General features: G+C 32.2%; 2 protein-coding genes across 5 annotated transcripts; one reads left to right on the top strand and one right to left on the bottom strand.

Annotated features, from left to right (window-relative positions):
- The first annotated feature begins 94 nt into the window (after positions 1-94).
- LOC141449065 (uncharacterized) lies at positions 95-18406 on the top strand. Of its 4 annotated transcripts, none has more exons than XM_074118120.1 (15): positions 95-337; positions 3143-3421; positions 3611-3736; positions 4872-4983; positions 5580-5768; positions 5846-6025; positions 6179-6351; positions 6859-6969; positions 7052-7113; positions 7787-7846; positions 13411-13650; positions 13922-14417; positions 16768-17200; positions 17701-17727; positions 17808-18406. In XM_074118120.1, coding segments are annotated over exons 1-15 (2724 nt in total). In that variant the 5' UTR covers positions 95-335; the 3' UTR covers positions 18042-18406. The 4 variants fall into 4 exon arrangements, with proteins under 4 accessions (XP_073974221.1, XP_073974231.1, XP_073974224.1 ...); XM_074118130.1 differs by having other exon boundaries at positions 96-356; XM_074118139.1 differs by lacking the exon at positions 95-337 and adding an exon at positions 407-537.
- A 1030-nt stretch (positions 18407-19436) lies between these two features.
- ATPsynD (ATP synthase, subunit D) lies at positions 19437-20950 on the bottom strand. Its single transcript, XM_074118305.1, has 3 exons — positions 20693-20950; positions 20459-20627; positions 19437-19917 (listed from the first exon to the last, which is right to left on the bottom strand). The coding sequence occupies exons 1-3, from the start codon at positions 20812-20814 to the stop codon at positions 19684-19686; spliced, it is 525 nt and encodes a 174-aa protein (XP_073974406.1). The 5' UTR covers positions 20815-20950; the 3' UTR covers positions 19437-19683.
- Positions 20951-21583: the final 633 nt, after the last annotated feature.

The following is a 21583-nucleotide window of genomic DNA, read 5'->3' as shown; positions in this document are numbered from 1 at the left end:
ATATACGACGAATTTCATGTTTTTATCTTGCGAGAATAGTTCATTTTAACGCTAACTGTAACAACTAGTTGTCTAAACTGGATCAGTTGGTAGTACAGTGATTCCAAATTAAAGGTTGATAATTCGCCATTTTCCTGAGTTGAGTAGTATTGTATGTTAATTTGTGCTAATTTATCTGGAAATAAGTAGTTATAATTTTTTGGGATATTAATTTATTTTGCAATAATTTTGATGTTCTTCAGAAGAAAACTCAAGTACTTTTATTGCGTGTAAAAATAGAAGTAACTAAGCTTCTTTTCGATCAATAGAAGACAGCCAACTATTGATTCTTAAAAATGTAAGAAACTTCACAGAACGTAAATATTTCTGCATTTTTTATTTTAGTTATATGTTTATACTATATCGCTTAACTAATGAAATAGAACTAAAATATGTAAAGGGTGGTAGAGAATGTCTTAACGGTTTTTATTATATATTTGTTTCAACAGATTAGTGCATTAAATTTAGAAACAGGAATTATACATATATATTTCAGCAGTAAGTAACAAATATTTAACAGTAGACAAAGCGTAAAAATTGCTTCCACTTAAAATCACTGGCTTAAATGTCTAATGGCTGATTCAAAAATAGGGCAGTTAACTTCTATTTTTTTTTTATAAAAATCAGTTGATTCCGCGTAACCAGGACCCCATTCCAGGATTTAGAACACAGCTTGTAGTCAATATTGATAAATGATTAATTTTAATTTCGTTTCTTCTTTTCGTGTGATAAGTTTGATTATGCATGATCTTTTCTAACTTATCCAACATAAACTTAGTTTTATTTCAGTTTCAGAAATTTAAATCATAATGTTGGCGAAGCCAAATATTTTTTTGCCAATTTGATTATTATGGAACACTGTGTAGGTCTTGTTCTCCAAAGATCCTGGGATTTACCAACAAATCGTTTTTGCGACATATTCTCCGTCTCTATGTGCCATGAATCTCTCGCCGTAGCCTAGCAACTGCGAAACTTGCAAACAGGGAATTCATTTTCTCCTCAATTTCTGCACGAGGGCTCTAGGTTAATCACCTTATCCTGAAAAGAAAAAAGGCTTATAGTGACGACTTCTTTACAGTTCATTAAGATAAAGCTCGCAAATTTTCTAGGGTCAGAGTTTCCAATTAGTCACTTTTGCGTATTGTCTACTTCTGGTGCTTGAGGCTTCACCACTTAATGCAGCGATTGCAGTATAATTTGACAGATTCAAGAGACTAGTTCTCTCCTCTACAGAAACTGATCTCTTCTTCAGTAACCTTATATTTTTTCTGACCTTTTGTGCGCTATAAGAAGAAATAAGTTCAGGTTTAGTTGGTACTCGGACTGGTCTGGTTAAGGCACGCGATCAGGTTGGACCTCTTGGAGGTGTTCCATTTGCCTCTACTAGCAGAGGCTAGTGGGATGAATTTGTGTGTCGTGTCAGGCTAGGTATCTGCCTCTTTGCCCAAAATCCCCAAGGACCGCAGGTGTAAGGATGCCATTCGTAACGAGATCTTCGCAGTTAGGGTTTCCTCGACCCTAACAGGTTGACAACAAATACCACAGGCACATCAGAAAAAATTTAGATAACAAGCATCTCAAATAGGTACCTATTCCAAATTTTATTCTCTGCTACCCTTTCGTGCTATTACCTTAGTGATGAAGATAAAGCCAGAAACTTAGTTGTCTAAAGAACAACTAATTCCCGCTCTTTACCAATAGGCTTGTCAAATATGATGATATCCGTACAAACTAATGTTACGGCATAACGTGTTGAAAAGCACATTTATCTGTAGAGTTACAACAGTCGTTCTACATAAGAACGGTGTTTGGTAATAGAAACATAATGCTTAAGTTCAAATATTCACAAAGGTACCATGAGGCTGTTCTTTAAAACAGAGGTCCGCAATCGGTGTGCCATTTCTTTATGAAAGGAATGCCAACATAACAGAAAAATATTTTTATTTTGAAAGTTTTGTAAAGAAAAAATAGTAACTTTGGTATGGCTTTTATTCCTTGTATCTTTTCGAGTTGTCTACCTGACCGTCTGTATAATCGTTGATGTGGGTGCATGTATCCTCTTAAGGGACACTCTGTGGAGAGGGTGGTAGGCACCAGGAAATGATTATCCTCAAATGCCTGTTTCTTGGCCTATCAAAAGTCTCCTTGGAGAAATCACTGGATTTGAATTAGCAACCATTTTGTAATAATTTATGGAGGTCTACGTCCAATTGTTTGAAAGCGTTTGGAGAGGTAAGGTTTGTTGGCTCAGGAAGTAGTGATCTCTGATTGTGTTCTCAAGCCATCTTCTGGGAACTTGAATTTCGTCACTGGAAGATCTCAATAGATTTATAGTAGTCGGGCAGAACACCTTTTAATAATAATAAAAAATATATATTGGGTATTGTGCAGCATGGAAGCGACACATCAACGCTTTAGTAAAACAAAAAAATTCCTTGTCAAGAAAAAGTTGGTGCGAGAAACATTATTCTAAATAATTGAAAAGGCATGTTTTGTAATCAACTAAAAACTTGGTGTGGCAGACGGAATGAAATAAAGAATTTTATGTGCAGGTGAAAAAAGGGAGCGGGAAATATCTGAAGTAGTAATCATTTTCATGGTCCAGTAGTTCCACAGTGTAAACTAATTTAAATTCTTGCTGTTTAATTCTAACAATTGAAAAACATCTGATGTGAACACTCATACGACTTTTCCTTACTCTTCTAGATCCTAACATACTAATTTTCCTCATTCAACAGTAGTACAACTTATATGATGTGTGGAATATTTATACTAAGTTAGCAGATAATTCTAGTCATTTTCTATATATAAAAAAAAAAAAAATAATGTGAACAATCCGTTAAATAAGTTACAATTTTATTTTACTTTATTTTAACATTTAGGAAAAATTCTAACCCATAATGTTGAAGAGAAAGTAGTCTAAATCAAGAAAAAGTGTTAGATTCTTACTGTGGTTAGCACAATAACACTTCAAATAAAGTTGTTGCATTTTAATCTCAGTCGAAATCTGATTCAATGATTTAATTATATATTGCTGAAATGCAAAAATTGAAGGAAATACAATTGATAAAAGCATTTAATTTATAGCGCTTACTAATTTTAGGGGTTTTGGCGGCGATCGTGCTGGTCGAGATCGACGAGGAGGTGGTGGAGGAAGAGGTAGTAATGGAAGAGGTGTAGTACGTGGAGGAGGAAGTGGTAGAGGCGTTGGAAACAGAGACTTTGGTGCCAGAGGAAATGGAAGTTTTGGCGGAAGAGGAGAGTACAGTAGTCTAAAAGGTAGACAACCAGGAGGAAGGTTAAGAAAACCGTTTTGGGATATGGCATCCTTAGAGCCATTTAAAAAAGATTTTTATACACCTCATCCCAGTATAGTCAACAGGTAATTCACTTGGTAACACTGATAGATGTTGAAATGATAACATAATAATGATATTTTATTATTTTCATTGATTGATCTTCTAATATGCTAATGCTTAAATTATTAATTCTTCAACTTGATTCCTCTTACATCTCTTAAGAGAATTTTCATGTAAAAGAAATTTTATGCATTGTACATTTTACTTTCTAGGCCTCAACATGAAGTGGAAAAATATATGGAAGAAAAATCAATAACTATTAAAGGTGAACGCGTTCCCCCACCTATAATGTATTTTGAAGAAGTAAACTTCCCTGATTATGTAATGAGTGAAATCAGGTAAATTATTATTATGATCATCGACTATTAGCATTTCAATCAGAATTCGATATATTCGTAACAAAGTAGTAACGATAATATTCGAACTGTTATAATAAAAATGTAGAAATTCGTCGCAATCATTTCAGTTATTTAAATTCTTTGGAGGGGTTTAATCTTTAATGTAACCTTAACAGTACAAAGCAGTTATTTCTCCTATGAATAAGCACTCGTTCATTTTTAAGTTGACGATATCTCGGACTAAGATAATGGAAAGCTGATAATTTGGTTCTCGCTCTAGCAAAAACACAATGATGAAGTAATAATGAATCCCAACATTATTTAAAAACTTCCATTATTTCTCTTCATTAATATTGTCATTACATCAATAATAACAATAAGTGTTAAGGAAAAGGATTAGCTATGTGGTTAGCGTATTGGATTCCCATGCGGAGGTCCCGGGTTCGAATCCAGCTGCTGACCCTTAGATTTTCTTTTCCTAGGAGCTTCTTACAGCTCACAGCCCGGTGATGGACGGAGAGAACACTTTTTTAAGTGGAAGTTCGCCCGTTCAGGACTACATGTAATTACCAAGCTTTTATTTTTATAAAAATATTGTTAAGTATGTGCTTCCGCTCCCGATTTTTTTTTGAATTCTTAATCCAATTTGGTAATTTTGAGATAAGCCTTTCTGAAAAAATTGGTATTACTTATTTTAAATTGAGAACTGCCTTCCTCTTTCGCTTCTTTACTTTTGATGGAATATTTACTAATCGTTTAAAAAAAATTATTCACTTGTCTTTCTTTCTCCGAGAGAACATATATTACTTCCAAGACGTGTACTGTATTGCTTCCATAAAAAAACTTCATAGTACTTTCCTACAGATTTATGGTATCCAAATACTTGCTAGAAACACTATAACTCAAAAACACAAAGTCTAAATTTATGTTATTAAATTTCTGTTCGAATGCTTCTTTAATTGTGAACTTCCGAAAAAATAGAAAGAAAGGGAACCAAATGTCATTTTGCTTCTTTGTCCAAACAGTATCTCTTAAATTGTCTAAAAGACTAAATGGGAAGTTTTTTGACTATATTTTTACATACTTTAATGTTGTTAAATTGCATCCATCCAATTGTCTTTAATTTCGTTTTTAGTAAGCAGGGTTACGATAATCCCACGCCAATTCAAGCCCAAGGATGGCCTATTGCTTTAAGTGGAAGAGATATGGTTGGCATAGCTCAAACTGGTTCTGGAAAAACTTTAGCAGTAAGTGCCATTTCTCCTTTTAAATCATATTTTAATTTAATTGGTTATAAGAGAAATTTGTAGTAAAGGACGATTGCTGGTCGGCTCCAACCACTTCACCCAATTTGGTAATTGGACTTAAAGCCTGCCAGATAAACTAGGCATTACTTTATTCTTTTTTTTGTTTTTTAATTTAGTAAAGAAATTTTTTAGTGTTGAAGGAATGATTAAATAACATGAAATATTTGCTTAAAAAATGTAGTTCATTGACTTCTTTTCAAGAAAAGGAACAGGAAAACAAAATAGCATGAAAAATCCTCAAACCATCATTAGTAATATATTTCGAATGTTAAATATCGCACTTATTTCTAGTACTTTTCTTAAACATTAGCATTAGTGGCAAGGATTACTGTGTAATACATTATAATCGAAAAATATCTTCTCTGACATGAGCGCTCATTGAATCGGGGGTGAAAAACGTGTCAACGGGAGGGTTGGTATGATCTGAACTTGCCAAATAATTTTGCTACCTCTATAATAGCCGTAACTGTACTGTTAGAAATATTGGTTTAGTAAAATTTTTGTATTTCTTCTTATTATTTTTTTATTTTTTGCAGTATATTTTGCCTGCGATTGTGCACATAAATAATCAACCTCGCTTGAGACCTCGAGATGGTCCAATCGCCCTAATACTGGCACCTACAAGAGAACTTGCGCAGCAAATACAACAGGTTGCTACCGACTTCGGATCATCTACTGATGTAAGGAATACATGTGTTTTTGGTGGAGCACCTAAAGGAGGCCAGGTTTGTAATTTAATGTTCCAATTTTCAAATGTTCACGTTTAGTAGAACTCTGCTAAAATCGAATTTCTTATTTTCAGGCAAGAGACCTGGAACGCGGAGTAGAAATTGTGATAGCCACTCCTGGGAGATTAATAGATTTCTTAGAAAAGAATACTACTAATCTAAAGAGGTGCACTTACCTCGTATTAGATGAAGCAGACAGGATGTTAGACATGGGTTTTGAACCTCAGATTAGAAAAATTATTGAACAAATAAGAGTGTGTAATGATAGATATGTTGTTTATTAACTTATATACTTGATTTCACTTTTATGAAAGTATAAACTATTAGCTTTAAACATGTAAATAATTAGTAACTTAATAGTTAAGTATTTATAAGTTGTTTTAAATATACTCAAAATATGGTTGCAGCCAGATCGGCAGGTTTTGATGTGGTCAGCAACTTGGCCAAAAGAGGTTCGCAATTTAGCGGAAGAATTCCTTCATAATTACATTCAGTTGAATATAGGATCTTTAGAACTAGCAGCAAATCACAATATACAACAGATAGTCGATATTTGCGATGAATACGAAAAACCTGCCAAGTTTGTATATTTTTCTTGCAGAAACATTTTTATTATATTTTTGATCTGCTTAGCATGCTTCTTTTTATATCTTCAATTATGGAAGAGTATTTCAATATTATTTTACTTTTGAAGTTTTTTCAGCTACTTGACTGTTATTATATTACCATATAAACTTTACTCCAATATGGACTTTCATTAATTTGAGAAATCAGTAATGAAAGCTGAAAAACTCTAAAAAGTTCTTTTTTTTAAGGTTTGATTGAATAAAACTTTGAAAAGAGATGAAGGTAGTTAAAAAAAAAAAAGAAAAAAGAAAAACCATGCTCTTAGGAGGGGCACAATCTTTGATTGTCCTATATATACCGTAGGAGTTAGTTAATTTACCCCAGCCTAACTAAACAAATCACACATTTAGAGCAGATAGTTTAATCATGTATCCAAAATACAGTAGATTTAGCTTTGCAGTCATTCCCTTTTGTTCTCTAGCATTCTCTTGTACACTGAAGTTATTCTTTTTGTTTTTAGACTGTGTAATCTGCTCACAGACATAGCGCGTGAGAGCGAAAATAAAACCATAATATTTGCAGAAACTAAGAGAAGTGTTGACGATATTACAAGGACCATTAATAGACAAGGGTTAGTGAAACAAAAAAAAACTTCACAATCAAATAAAGTAGTATGGTAATTCTTATTTTAATTTCGATTGTTATTGTTACAGATGGAGAGCTAATGGAATTCATGGGGACAAATCTCAGCAAGACAGAGATCAAGTATTGCAGGGTAGGTTATCAATTACTTTGCACCAGTACCCGCAGCAACTTTCCTAATCGAATACTAAGTTACACCTGATTTCATTTTTTAATATTCGTGTTTACAAAGTGATGAATTCATCTTAAGTAATGCAGGGCTCTTCTACTAAAAAATAACAAAGGGAGAGCTTAAATGTCACAGTTTTCACAGAACCCCCACAATACATTTTTTGGAGCATTGTTAAGCTTTTTTACTTAGACATATTTCCTAGTCTGTAATGCGGTCACAATGTTAGGTTTGTGATTGAAGCGCCTTGATCGTGATTGTTTTCTTTGAGTATGTTCTCTTTGTTTGAGGGAATAACATACTAACAAAATGGAACCGTGCCCACAATCCGTAAAAATTTGCAATTTTGCTTAATGTATAACATAAGACTTAAGATCCAGGGAGTTATGACGAATGAAATCTTTGATACATTTCATTCCCAGAATAAGTTATTATCACAAAATAAATAATTACCCAACATATCTTACCACGTACTAACATTTATGATTGCTTGTGCTGTTTTAAGTTTTTGCTAGGCATATATTGTTGTTTGAAGCAGTGTTGAATTAACAATAAATGTTAATATTTTGTCTTCTTTTTTCAATTTTTTTTTCTTTTTCTTTTCATTTATTTATTTTATTTTATTTATTTTTTTTAGAATTTCGTTCGGGTCGAGTAAATATCCTTGTTGCAACAGATGTAGCAGCTCGAGGATTGGGTAAGTATTGCTGTTTCCAATCATCTCTTCACATTGACTCCACGTGGAGAAGGATACATCACAACAGTTACCAGCCGTGCTTAGTTTGACGACTTATTGTCAGAAATCTACTTTGTGATCTTGGCTTCACCATAACAGTATCAACGAAGTCATGATCCGTTATTAGTAAAGAGAAAGGGAGGTTAGAATGTTTTCTTTTATTTGTAGAGACTATACAAGCAGTAAGGGAGACAACGTGGTGTGAAATATTGTGTCTATTTTAAGAAATGTATTACATGTTGTTATCAAACTTCTGAGGTCAAAATATGAACAAAAAGCAGCAGCTAATTGCAGTCCATAACTTTACCTTGAAAAGTACTTAGTAATATTTGTTTTCAAGATAGGATCTCAGGTGAAAGGGTTACAATTATTAAACCTTATTTATTAACATATTGGCGCGGTAATGAATAATTTTGTTTTTTTATTGATAAATATTTCTAATCCATAAGTAACCTACAATAAATTTTATCTCTCAAAATAGTAATTGAAGAATGTGATTGTACATTACAGAGGAGTTTACTTTAAGGCAAACACTCCTGAGCAATAATTCCTAGCTAAGTTGTCAGAAAAGTTTAGTTAACTTTGGCTTACTAATATTTTGAAGCATGTGGAAGAATGTGCTTTACTTTTACTTTCTTATAATTACTAAGGAAGGTGAAGGTTAAATGTAAGAAAAGATCTCTGTAAAAAGTTAGAAGAAAGAAGCCAACGGATCCACTTTATGAATTTACAGAATAATTTGACGTTTAACGTTTAAACTTTCTTTAAAGGAGCAGAACGCTCTATCAGGATTACTGCTTTCCTGTTTTCAGTTAATTCTTAATTTTACCATTTACATATTTATAAGTACCCGAAACAAATTAGTAGTAATTAAAGTAATAAATAAAAAGATTTATTCATTTCCGGAAGTTTAAGAAGGAAAATGATTATTTACAATCCCCTGTACGAAGTTAAGTTCGGTCACTTATAGTGAGGATTCATCCCACATTACACACTTCCAACTCGAGAATTTTTGTTTTGTTTCCACGATTTCGTATTACGTTAAACGGTGGCTAATGTGTTTACATTAGATAGAATTTATTTTCCAGTTTACCACAATAGCGATCTTAGAATCACTATTCAGTTTGCTTAACTGATTTTTTTGAGCTACACAATTTTTTTTAAGATTCAAAAGGAGATCAGGAATGCATAATTTAAATAGGAACAGGAAAATAGGTTAAGTTAGACGAATAATTAAGTTGTTAACAAAATAAAAGTGTTTAATTTTCCTGTAAGAGGAACTTATAAATTTTTTCTAACAATTAGTGACATATTGTCTTAAACGGTATTGATTGTTTTATTGATGAAATATTTAGCAATTAAATTTCCCTGAAAGTGCACAATATCTCGCAATTCTTTGAGATTTTTGTATTTTTTTTTTCTCTTTGTCTCATAATAAATGACTTAAACGACATGGGATAGCAGCTCATTTCTACCTCCCAGACTTGTTTGCGATAGAAGTTCAGTGATATCTAGCTTCAGAATATCAAAAGTTTTTATATGTTTGAAGAAGTGTACATTAAATCAGTTGTTTATAAATTGCAACGTGTTTTTGTAAACAGAACATTCTTAAGTAAACTGTGAGTGTTGTGTTAAGGGAAGAGGTTTTTAGGAAAGGAATGGCACATTCACACCGCACTTTATCTCTTCAGTATAGTCTCTATTTAAAGTAAAAATAAAAATCTCACATGAACACATCTACAACATTGCTCCTGAAGAACTATGGCTGCCCATGGTTGACAACAATAAGTTAAGATGCCCATATGCTGTAAGAGGAGCCTGATGAGAGGTTTCTTACTTCTAAATGCTTCATGTAAAACCGCCGTGTTTTATTTTTTCTTTTGTTTTTTCACCTTTTTTCCTGTTTTTAATGTGCTGGCTTATTTGTTTATTTTAATTATTTTTGTACATCTTTTATGTTTACTGTGCAAAAATATTTGTTTTAATTCTTTGTTTTGTGAGCGATGCACTATGCTTCGCAGAGCTATGAGCAGAATTTTAGTTTCTGAAACAAAATGGTAAATATTTAGATTTAAAACTCATTTATTATACTATTGTTCATGAAATCAGTTGAGTAGATTGAATTTATTGACTGTACATGAATAAATTTCTGAAGTTAAAATATTTCAGAAGAAGTAAGTGAGTGTGTAAATGTGAGAGCAAATGTAAGGGTTATATTTATAAATTCGTATAACGATTGACAGATGATTTTTAACTTAGCAAAAAAATAAATAAATAAGTGTTAATCAAAAATCTCTTGGTCGTGGTTTTTATGCATGTTTTTTCAATTTTTTTTTTTCTGTTTTCTGTTTTCATATAAATGAAATAAATAGGTGGCAATTTTTAATCGATTCTCATCATTAACTCATACATGCATACATGTGAGACTTTTTTCATATTTTGTTTCTTTTGGCACCTTCCTACTTAGAGCCTTGAACAAGCCAAATCTTAGCAAAAGTGTTCCCTTAATGAAAAGGCAGATTATGAAAATACATTTTTTCGGGTTTATAAACAAATTTTGATGATATGCATAAATAACTAAAGTCGTCCGGTTGGACTGAGAATAATTAATGTACTTTACAAATTTCTTTGTTAGGAAAATTAAAAATTAATTTTATTTATTTTTGTTATAGTTGGAAGGTTTTCAAAAGTAGTAATATTAAAAAAAAAAGAAAAAAGAAACTCCTTGTTTGAAATTTTTGATAGATAGTGGTGAAAGTTAATCGTGTAAATTTTTTTCTTGAGGCAGTTTGTTGAATTAACTGTTAACTTAAATTTATCAAACTTTACATTGCTGTCTAACAAAAATAATAATAATAATAAATTAGTAAAAATAATAAGGGAAGGGATTAGCTATGAGGTTAGCATACTGGACTCCCACGCGGAGGTCCCGGGTTCGAATCCAGCAGCTGACCCTTAGATTTTCTCTTCCTAGGAGCTTCTTACAGCTCACTGTCCGGTGATGGACAGTGTTGTCTGTAACGAGAGAACACTGTCCGGAGGCCGGCAGTGCACTGGAAAAAGCTCCGGGCGCTAATGACCTCAGCTGTTGATGCGCCAAAAAAAAAAAAAAAAAAAATAATAATAATAAATTAGTACCTTATTGCCTTACTAATTTATTTACTTTAAAAGCTGCTTCACTTTGATTACTGTTTTTATTTTATTGAAACTATTATAAAGTGCTATTTTTTTTTATTATTATACGTCCATCATTCTTTTTTGCTAAAGTGACCAGTATCATGTTATTTACAATGTTACGAGATGTATCTGAGGTTAATGATTGTTTGCCAATAATTTTATTTAAAGTAAGGTCATCAATAGATAGTCTCTAATGCTGGAATTAGAATTTCATTAACTTTCCATTATTACTAACACACCACGAAGTATATCGCCGTGGATGCATTACTTACATTTTTAAAGTGATACTTGTATTTTTTGTTCCTTCCTATTACATTTGTATGTATCACTTCCGCGATGTAACTTTACTGATTCATGGCGCATCCTCAGCTCTGATATCTTTTAAACTAATTCTATAAGTTTGAACAATACCATTCTTACCGTTGAAAAAAGGTTTCAGAACTAGAGCAAAACAATAAAAATAATGAAAACTTTTATGTTATTACTACAGAATTTAAAATTAATCCGCCCAAAATCCAAGATTTCTTGAATTTTTTTGTTCGAAGAGTAAAACTTGCGAAGTACATAAACATTTCGAACTTTCTAAATATGAACTGTAAAAAATAAATTAAACCCACCAAATATACATTTAAATAATATATTGAAAGTTATGTGGCTTGTAGTCTAAAAATCATTTGAGTTTTTTTATTTGTTTTCTGTAAAGTAATAACCATTATTTTCATTTTTTGTTTTTTAAGTTTTAGGAGTGAGGTAGAAGGAGAACCATTATTATTATTAGATTTAAATTATCAGTAATTTATTTCAAAAAACATAAAACTAATTCTTGCTTTACTTTTTCTTCGTTGAACAATTTTTTCATGTTATCTACCCTTCTAAACTCCTTTGCTAAGTGTTTCAAAATTCCTAAATGTGAGTCATACAATATTATTTTTATTACTCTTGTTATTTGTATAAAAATTGGAATTTCTTATTCCATATTTATATGCATTTGTACTTAAAATTTGATGCACAGTAAAAGGGGTTTATAATAGTATGAAGTCAGCACTTGCCCACCCTTGGACAGGCGTTTTGAAGCATTTTAATCTGCCCCATCAAAATTTAAAAAAAGAAGTGTATTCAGGGCGTCAATTATTATTATTATTGTCAATCTAACCAGTGGCACGTCTTTTTGTTTTCAGTGGCACCAGCGAGAGGATAATTTTAGAAAATAATTGGTCTGATTGAATGATCTTTGGTGCCTCCCTGTTTTCACCTTAAAAATATGCATAAAATGGTGAGACACTTCCGGTTCTTTTTTTTTCTTTTTTTTCATTAAAAATATATAAAAAAAAGGAAAAAATATATAATGAGAGAATACCACCGTTAACCTCCCCTAATTTTTTATTTTAAGAAATCTGACAATTCTCAAACTCTGTATGCCTGTTTTGTTACTGTTCTGAATGACTTTAATTTAAAAAAAAAAAAAATGTTTATAAGGCTTGGAAGATCTTTACTGGAAAATCTTGGAGAGAATGTTAAGGTAAGTATAATTTTTTCGGGCAGGTGGGTCAAAAAATAATTATAGTTAACGTTTCCAATTGGAAATTGAATTCAAGTCAATGTGCAGGGGTTTATCTTTTTTCTTTTCTTTTCGTTTTTATTTTCTTAACGATCTTTTAATTTTATTAAACAATATTTTTGAAAATCGTCTTATCGTTCTCTAATGGCTGAACAGTCTTCAAAGAGGATCTTTCTTGATTCAGGTAATTGTAAGTACAATATAGTTTTCTTTCAAAGATTCTACGATTAGGAACAAGATGATTGAATTTAGCCATTCTTCTTCCTGATTGTAATCTCTTTTCTCTTATAAGTGTTAAAAGAAGGTGATGTTTTGGAATATTGTGAAAGTAATTCTTTATACGACAAAAAAAAAAAAGTGGAAACTGATTGTTGTCAAAAAAGTGCTGCTCCAGTTTCACCAGAAAACTCTTTGCGGACCCTACCAACATGACTAGATCTCATTTGACAGTCGAAATTGGACGAATTCTTGATACCAGTCGGCGACCTGCGGGTTGGCCAAATATGTTTTAAATTCTCATTTCATTGTAGAATTAATATTCCTCTTGAGTAAAGTTGAGAAAGTGCAATTGAATACTTACGAGAATATTCGAAATTTACTATCTCAATTTGATAATCACAAATCGAGCCTTTTTTAAAAGGATAAACTTCTTTGTTAGTTTCACATTAGTATTAAAAGGCCTTGATAATTCTTAAATAAACATTTAAAGTCACGAGTATTCCAAAGCAAGATTCTTCTTTTGTACGATTATTTCGGCTTGGTTTTTTATTTCTTTGTTTTTTCGCTATAGATGTGGAGGATGTGAAATTTGTGGTGAACTATGATTACCCTTCTTCTTCTGAAGACTACGTTCATCGAATTGGTAGAACGGGAAGATCACAAAGAACTGGCACATCATATACATTTTTTACTACTGGAAACGCTCGTCAAGCAAAGGATCTTATTTCAGTTCTACAGGAAGCAAAGCAAGATATGAATCCTCGATTGTTGGAACTAGCAGAAATGGCTAAAAGCGGGGTTTTCGGCAAACGTATGCATTCATTTACTTTTTTTTACTAAATTTTAAATTAGTGTGAAACATGGTTCTTTTTCGAACTTGATTTTTGGTTGAGAGTAAATATTGTTCTTTTTTTTTTAATTTATGTTTGAAGGATGATCAAAACTGAATTAATCTTCATGGTATCAATTATAATCTTTGGAACAAAGCAATATTATAATCACTAAGGACTTCATTTCTGGATACAAATAAATGAGAAAAAAAAAAATTACGTAGAAATATTAACACATTTTTTTCTTTCCAGCTCGAAGTTCGCGTTATATGGGCAGTGGTGGTGTGAGAGAGAAGAACAGTAGAGGAGGGGGTGGAAGTAGTGTCGGTGCGGGTGGGGCGCGCGATAGAGGAGGCAGAGGAGGTGGTCCTCGTGGCCGTGCAACTAGCGGAGATAGAAAAAGTTTTGGTGGTCTTAGAGATAGGATAAATAGTTCTAGCGACAGATTTGGTGGCAGAGATCGAACAGCTAGTGGTAGTGACCGGAGAGGCAACAATGGTTTAGATAGAAGAAGTGGAGCAGGAAGAGCGGAAGATAGACGAGGCGGAGGCAACGATGGGCCACGTCGAGGTGGCGTAAGTGGCGATCATGAAAGAGGGGGTCGTGGTGGCAGCAGTGGTTACAGTGGAGGGCTGAACAGTAACGGGACCGGAGGAGCAAGCACAGGCCCTCAATATAATTCATATGAGAGGCGGCAACAGAACTTAATGAATAATCAGTACGACAGAAGAAACGATTGGAGCAGCAGGTTTGTCAATATTTAAGTAACCTTTCTCTTTATTTTCAACATGTGTGTGTATGGATTACGTATCGTTAATGTTTTTGTTTGCCCTCAAACTTGGTGGATTCCCTTCACTTACTGCAAAACTTGTGACAACTAAAATTAAATCTCCTTAACAAAAACTTAGTTTAAAAAATTAAGTGTAAGGTTTGATTTAACGTCAAAAGGTACACAAATCAGCAAGTACCCATCATTTCATTAATACTTCATTGATATTATTTAAGTAATTTTACTGCATTAATTTTCATTAATATTTTTTAGAATTTATTAGATGTCACAGACCCTTATGCTGGCCAGTTCATTCATAATATTTTTTTGTTATAATTGTGATAAAATGTATATATTACATCTTCATCATTAAATAGTAATCATTAATTACTTTATTTTAACTATTCTAAATTATTCTTCTGATTTATCTATATTCAAATTATTCTTCTGATTTATCTATATTCAAATTATTCTTCTGATTTATCTATATTCAAATTATTCTTCTGATTTATCTATATTCAAATTATTCTTCTGATTTATCTTTATTATGCTCTTTATTCTGTGTATTCACATATAAATGCACGTTAAAGGAGAAAAAGACAAAGTTATAATTGATTACTGCTGAAATCTGAATCATGGAGTTAATACAAAATTTGAATTTTCAGTTCGTCTTACAGAAGTATTCGTGAGCACAAATAACACAGTTAATACCAATCAACTATTCAACAATAATTATTCATTTCTCTATTGTAATTTCAAAGTAGTCCCTTTAATTTTACTTGTAGTAAAATACTTTAATAATTAGCTGTCCTAAAAATGTGCATATCTTATCTGTTTTATATTGCATGTACGTATATAACATTGTGGGAAGAATACCTAGATTAAGACTGTAATTGAAGGAAACTATATTTTTTAATATTAAACAAGATTATTTTTAACGCTTGAGTACTAGATAAGGTAAAGTAAGAATCAATTTAATTGGAGAATGAACCGACGATTTTAATTCAAAAAATCAAATGAAATAAAATCATTGGTGTATGTTAGTGTAGGCAATTTTTTTTTTTTAAAAAATTTTTAGCCTTATAATTTTTTGATTTTTTATAGCGTTTTTCTTTAAACTTGTGATTAATAGTTTGATTATTATAAATTAATAGATATTACAGTCATCCTAAGTTTGTAAATGAAAATGGCCAGCATAAGGGACATCTAATAAATTACAAAAAAATAAAAGAAAAGTTAATGCAGTAAAATTATTTAAATTATATCAATGTAGTGTTTATGAAATGATGGGTACTTGCTGATTTGTGTACCTTTTGTCGTTTAATCAAACCTTACACTTAATTTTCTCAACTGTAAGTGTTTCTAATGGTGATTCTTGTTCCTTTTGGATAGATTTTTCTTTTTGTATAATCTTCAAAGGTACATATCTGCTTTACAGATTTTCTTATTATTTGGAATAAGCAATACTTTTCTTATAACCTGATATGGTGTTAAGTTGAAACCGTAACTACCACTGGAGACATCTTTTACAAGAATGCTTAGAGGTGCGGACCCCCAAAGAAGTCACACAAAAATTTTTCTTGGGAAAACATTTCGAATAAAATAGGAAGGTATATACGCGTAAATAGCAAAATTATTAATTGCGTGGGACTAACTCCCCTCCTCATGAGCACAGCGACGAGATTTGTAAAATGAAAATTTATACAAAAATTTTGATTCGCATGACACTTCATACATGAAAATCGGTTCACGCATCGACAATTTGAAACGATTGCCACACTTTCCCTTAACAGGGTGTCAAAATCAGGCCAAGATTTACAGAGTTATTAATAGTAATAATAATAATAATTTTGGAGAGGGCCCAACATACATGGAGATAACTCCTCTGTATAGTTACGCTTTAGGGTAGATTTTCTTTTAGCAAAACAACTTTTAAGTAGGTTATACAAATTGCTGGAACAGTTATATTCTTTTAAGGAATCTATTCTTGGAAACCAGGCGGCATCGTAAGCAATTAATCAATTGACTTAACAAAGATACAAGATTAACCATTCAGTAAAACTTAAAATGTATTTGCAGAAATCTGCACCTAACTTTGAGGAATCTACTGTTGAAATTTGCGGTGATGAACAGTTTTTTTTTAGACAGCGATAGTGCAAACTGCAATAATCCATCGTGAGCTTTTCAAGACTAACTTATCATTTAATTTAAAAATGAATGATAGGTCACTTGCATTTCTTAGTCCTGTTTTTTTAAAATAAAATATCACTTTTCCCCAACATTTTTAAAAACGCTTTTTTGTTAATAAAAAATATAATTTCTTTTTCAGAGCTAATGGTATTCCAGAGAAGAAATCCAGATTTTCAGACAATAATGCCGGCCATAACTCAGGACCACCCCCTCTTATGTCTCAACCTCCTCCTGGTCCCAAACCTTTAATGGCCCAAACATTGGCTCCACCTAACCGTGGAGGCAGCATGATGTTAGGGAGCAGTAGTAACGTTGGAGGAGGTGGGGGAGGGGGAAGTAGTTCAACTGGAGGAATGTCGCGAGGAGGTGGTGGAGGACATACTGGAGGTGGCATGAGTGGGGGAGGATCCATAGATATGGGAGGTGGAACTTCCAGCAGTGGCATGGGAGGTGATGCCAAGCGGGTACTAGCTGGAGTTTTGGGTAACAAACCACCACCTCCACCTTCAGGTCCGCCAGATCTTAGCCAACCTCCTCCGGGTATGGCACCGCGTCACCATCCTCATCAACAGGTACTTTATTACTTTTAGATTCGTATATTTTATGTTGCTTAGTATTAAAAATAAGCAGGTATTAACAATGCCAATAGGTTTAAGTTTTATCATTTAAGTTCAAGTCAAGTAGAAATGTCATGCTTTCATATTATGTAAACAGCCAAACAGATCCGATGTTGGTACCTATTATTACCTACTTATATAGGCTGTATTCCTAGATATAAAATGAATTACAAGAAATTATTTATTGACAAGTTTGAGTGATGTCAAAATTACTTTACTTTAAAAACGAGAAATTCCAATCTTAATTCGTACATACTTTTAACATCTTGTCATCTAGCATTAGTGAGTGTATAATACAGATTTCCGAACCGTCATTTTCCTGTTTTTTGTTGAAATCATAGCATTTTAAGGACCATTTTTGCTAATGATAGCATGTTCTTGATCATGAAGAAAATGCTTTTGTAAATATCGCTAGTGAAAATGTACTATTTTGAATGTTTTTTGCTTCAAATGAGGTTGGATCTTTAAAACGCAATTCGGAGGTATGATACAAAAATGAGCTTCTTGGCGTGATTGATTTGTTTCAATTGAAAATATAAATATTGCTGTTTGTTTTAATTAGATGGGCTCGCAACAACAATCCCAACAGCCAGCACAACAAACTACAATGTTCGCAACCCCTCAGCAACAGATGGCCATGTATCCCCCTCATGTGTATCAACAACAGCAGCAGCATTATATTAACATGTATCAACAAATGTATCAACAACAAATGAATGGCTATCAGCAGCCTGCTTACCAAACTCCAACACAACAACCCACTTCAACTTCGTCACAACCACCTCTTCCTAAATGAAATACTAAATAATTTAAGTGATTTTTATGTTTTTTGTTTATCTAGAATTTTTAGTAACGTCGAAAATAAATATTTAAATTATATACGTTTGTGTATATATATGTGCCGGCATTCTATTATTTTTTGTTTTTTAAACTTTTTAAATCAAATACGACAATGATTTCCTTAATTTTTTTAATATGCAGTTTAAGCACTATTTTTAACGTCAAAGATAATATTTGGTTTTTAATAAACGCTAAAAATTATTTAATAAGATCTGCAATTTGTATTGTACACTCCATGTGATAAAGCCCTATATTTTCTTTATATATAAATAAAAAGTGTTACTTTTTTTATTTATTAAATTGTGACATATCAAGCATTAATTCTGCAATCCTAGTTACTCCATGTTATTGTTTTCTCACCCTTTCCAATGGATCGTTGGAAAAAAAAATCTCGTAATAAGTGAGTTAACTCCCTGAGTCTACTTCTTTTTTTTTTAATGCCGTATCTTTCAAGAATAAAAAGCTGTTAGACTAAGGGAGTGATTTTTGACTTTTTTTTAACAGACTGTGAAAGTATAGTTGAATTATTTTTACTCGAGCTGCGCTATAAGGAAGCGACTTCTAGTTAGGTTGCTGTATTGCTTGTCACCTTTTGAGAACACGTTTATAACCTCGTTGTTGCCACATTACCAGATGAGTAAAAGCCGAGCGAAATTGCTCTTAAATCGTTCCATAAGGGGACTGCTAATTCATCTTCATCGTGCCTTTGAATTACCTAAATTGAAAAAAACGCTAATTTAAAATCTACATCTCGATATTCAAAAGGATTACGTTCTGATCAAGATCCAAGTTTTTCATTTTGAGAAAAGTATTTCATCGCTTTGAAAAACAACTATTTCCGGAAATCTGTTTGGAAAGTTTCAAATTAAAATTTGGCGTTGCGGAGATTTCCCAGTTAAAGACCAGACATCTACCCGAATTACATATTGTCATTACCATCTCCTCTGAATTTATTGCTAAAAGATATAAAACTCCACATCTACAAGTTTACCATTTATATTTACTCATTATTTACTGGCCGCAATAAGCTCTCAAACCGCGTAAGCGAAAGGCTACGTCAATTTGTCAATACTTTCTGCTAAATGTATTATTTTTTTTAAGTCCATAATTTACAGTCTTGCAAGGACTTGTAGTATGCTTGGCATAATGAATCAGAACCTTTGGAACTATTAAGTACATTTCGCACTTAAATCATCCTGCTAAGAAATAATGGTCGCTACTCTTTTTTCAAAGTACCAAAGTCAGTTGAAATTAAAGGTGTTATTTAATGTTATTTGCAACGTTTTTTAACTCCTTTACGAAATGTACATGTATCTGAAAAAAAAAAAGGATAAGGTTCTAAGATAGCACATTTCTTCTCTCACCAGGATGAAGTATATTTTTTAATTAACAAGGTTTCAGCAGATTTAATTAAACGCTTAACACAATTGTATCTACCCATGTAATTTTTATTTCTTTAAATTAGAATAAAACTATTCAAACTTATGAAATATAATTAAATGATATGGGGCGTTACTTCTCAATAGCTTTGTAACAAACTAAACTGCAAATATTAACAATTTTTACTGTCACTATGTAATAATTGCACTGCTTTCACTCTAATGTGCACCAGACGAAGCATCCTTGGTAGCATATCCCACCTGGGCTTCAGGGGTATGAGGCCAAAATGTTGGTTTATTGATTGGATCTAAAGCCATATCTGGATGAGCATCACGGAAATCTTCCATTGTCATCTGCTCGTACGGTAACAATCCGCGGACTCGATCAGCTTCCGCTTTGTAAGAGTTTATTCTTTTATTGCTGGCCTCCTTGAAAGCTTCAATTTCCTTTTTCTAAAACAGATAAAATTAGGTTCAGGATAGTATCACCAATTTTATTCGTCATTGTACGCATGTTTATTATACCTCTGAATGGTTTCGGACTTTCAATCATCATGTGTGAGAAGGAAACATAGTTAAAAGTCAAATTTTGTATATCAAACGGTTTAAATATTCTCTGATGATGGGTGAAAGTCGGAAACTAGTACGGGACACAAAAAAAAAGCGTGCTATTACGGATAAAATCGGGGAAGTAAAGAACCGTTTAAAAAATACAATATGAGCCATCTCACGAACTATAAATTTTTTAGCTTTTAGCCTAAATTTATGTAATACTTAACGGCTTAATTTAAAACAGATATTTAATCACTATTAAGGTAAAATTTATCAATTGTCAAAAATACTTTTAAACAGGCTTATCATAATTTGCGAAGCTTGAATACAAATGGCAAGTAGTCTTTTCAAAAACTTGCATTGAACTTATACTTATAAAATTGCCTTAAAGAAAAAATACAAACGAACAGAATTTTAAATCTATAAAAAGAAAGGAACATACAACTTCCTGCTCTTGAGCACTGATAAGAGACGTAGCGGTATCAGCTGGAAATGGTATAATCATGCTCTCGTACTGCTTCTGGAAATTATCTACCATTCCTGGAACTGGAACCACTTTTTTATAGTACATCCAATCAATTTTAGGAGGACTTTCAGGGTTAGCATTCATCCTACAAAAAATTGAAAATAACTAACGGAGTTTGGGATATAATAGTTAATTAAAAAAAATACTAACCTCCTCAAATATGAATCAGATTTGGCACGGAATGCCAAAAATTTTTGCTTTTGTCCATCTGGTACTCTTTCTGCAATTTTTGCCCAGTCTATTGCAGTAATTGCTACTCTACGTCCAGCCATTTAAAAGTAAACAAAAAACTGCTACTAAATGGAACAAATCCTCAATAAATCTCTATTTCTCCCAATTTTCTTTATTTGGGAGCGACTCAGCTGACCCACACCAGAGATGGAAACTGAAGAGTGGGGATGGAGACTATTCCTGTTCTCCTACTCTACTCAGATTAAGGCCACATAAATAAAACTAGCATCGATATTTCAATAACTTTATTAAATATTGTTGTATTGCTAATATTAAAAGTTCAACAATTAAACGTAAATATTTTTTTGAAAAGATAGCGTCAATTTGCTAAGTCAATTTATCGTACTTGTTTGGAGATTTCCCACTAAAATCTAAAATCTACTGACAGACCTAATACTCACATTAATAAAATATTCTGCTTATATTTATGTTAAAAGACAAATTACTTTGTACAATGTTAAATAAATTACTTTGTAACATATTTGCAAAATTATTATTCATGAACTTCTGGGCGAGACTGATCGAGATATTCAAATTTAAGTTTGTTGCATTCTTATATCTAAACCTCTTGTTCTTTTTTCTGTTAATTTTCTGTATTTTATACTTACATATGTATGTTTTTATGTTTAATATGTACGTTCTTTGAAAAACGGTAAAATCCTACAATTTTTACTTTTCTAAGATAAACTTGAATAAACGGTAATCAAAAGGCTTCATAGGGTTTTTTATGCTTTAAAATTGTGTTTGCATTCATAAATTACCAAATCAATAACTACAGCAAGACCTAACACCAAACAATAACGTAAATAG

This window comes from Rhodnius prolixus, unplaced genomic scaffold (genome assembly GCF_049639745.1).
Source record: "Rhodnius prolixus isolate KJV_2025 unplaced genomic scaffold, Rpr scaffold_1, whole genome shotgun sequence".
Lineage (NCBI taxonomy): Eukaryota > Metazoa > Arthropoda > Insecta > Hemiptera > Reduviidae > Rhodnius > Rhodnius prolixus.
The sequence above is the reverse complement of the archived record's forward strand: the minus strand, read 5'-3'. Positions and strand labels throughout refer to the sequence as shown.

Excerpts from the sequence above, each read along its gene's own strand:
- LOC141449065 (XM_074118120.1), top strand. Across the intron at positions 6,970-7,051 it reads AGGACCATTAATAGACAAGG|ATGGAGAGCTAATGGAATTC; the intron begins GTTAGTGAAACA and ends TTATTGTTACAG. Across the intron at positions 7,847-13,410 it reads TGTAGCAGCTCGAGGATTGG|ATGTGGAGGATGTGAAATTT; the intron begins GTAAGTATTGCT and ends TTTTCGCTATAG.
- ATPsynD (XM_074118305.1), bottom strand. The coding sequence starts at position 20,814 with ATGGCTGGACGTAGAGTAGCAATTACTGCAATAGACTGGGCAAAAATT. Across the intron at positions 20,628-20,692 it reads TCTGATTCATATTTGAGGAG|GATGAATGCTAACCCTGAAA; the intron begins GTTAGTATTTTT and ends AATTTTTTGTAG. Across the intron at positions 19,918-20,458 it reads GTGCTCAAGAGCAGGAAGTT|AAAAAGGAAATTGAAGCTTT; the intron begins GTATGTTCCTTT and ends TATCTGTTTTAG.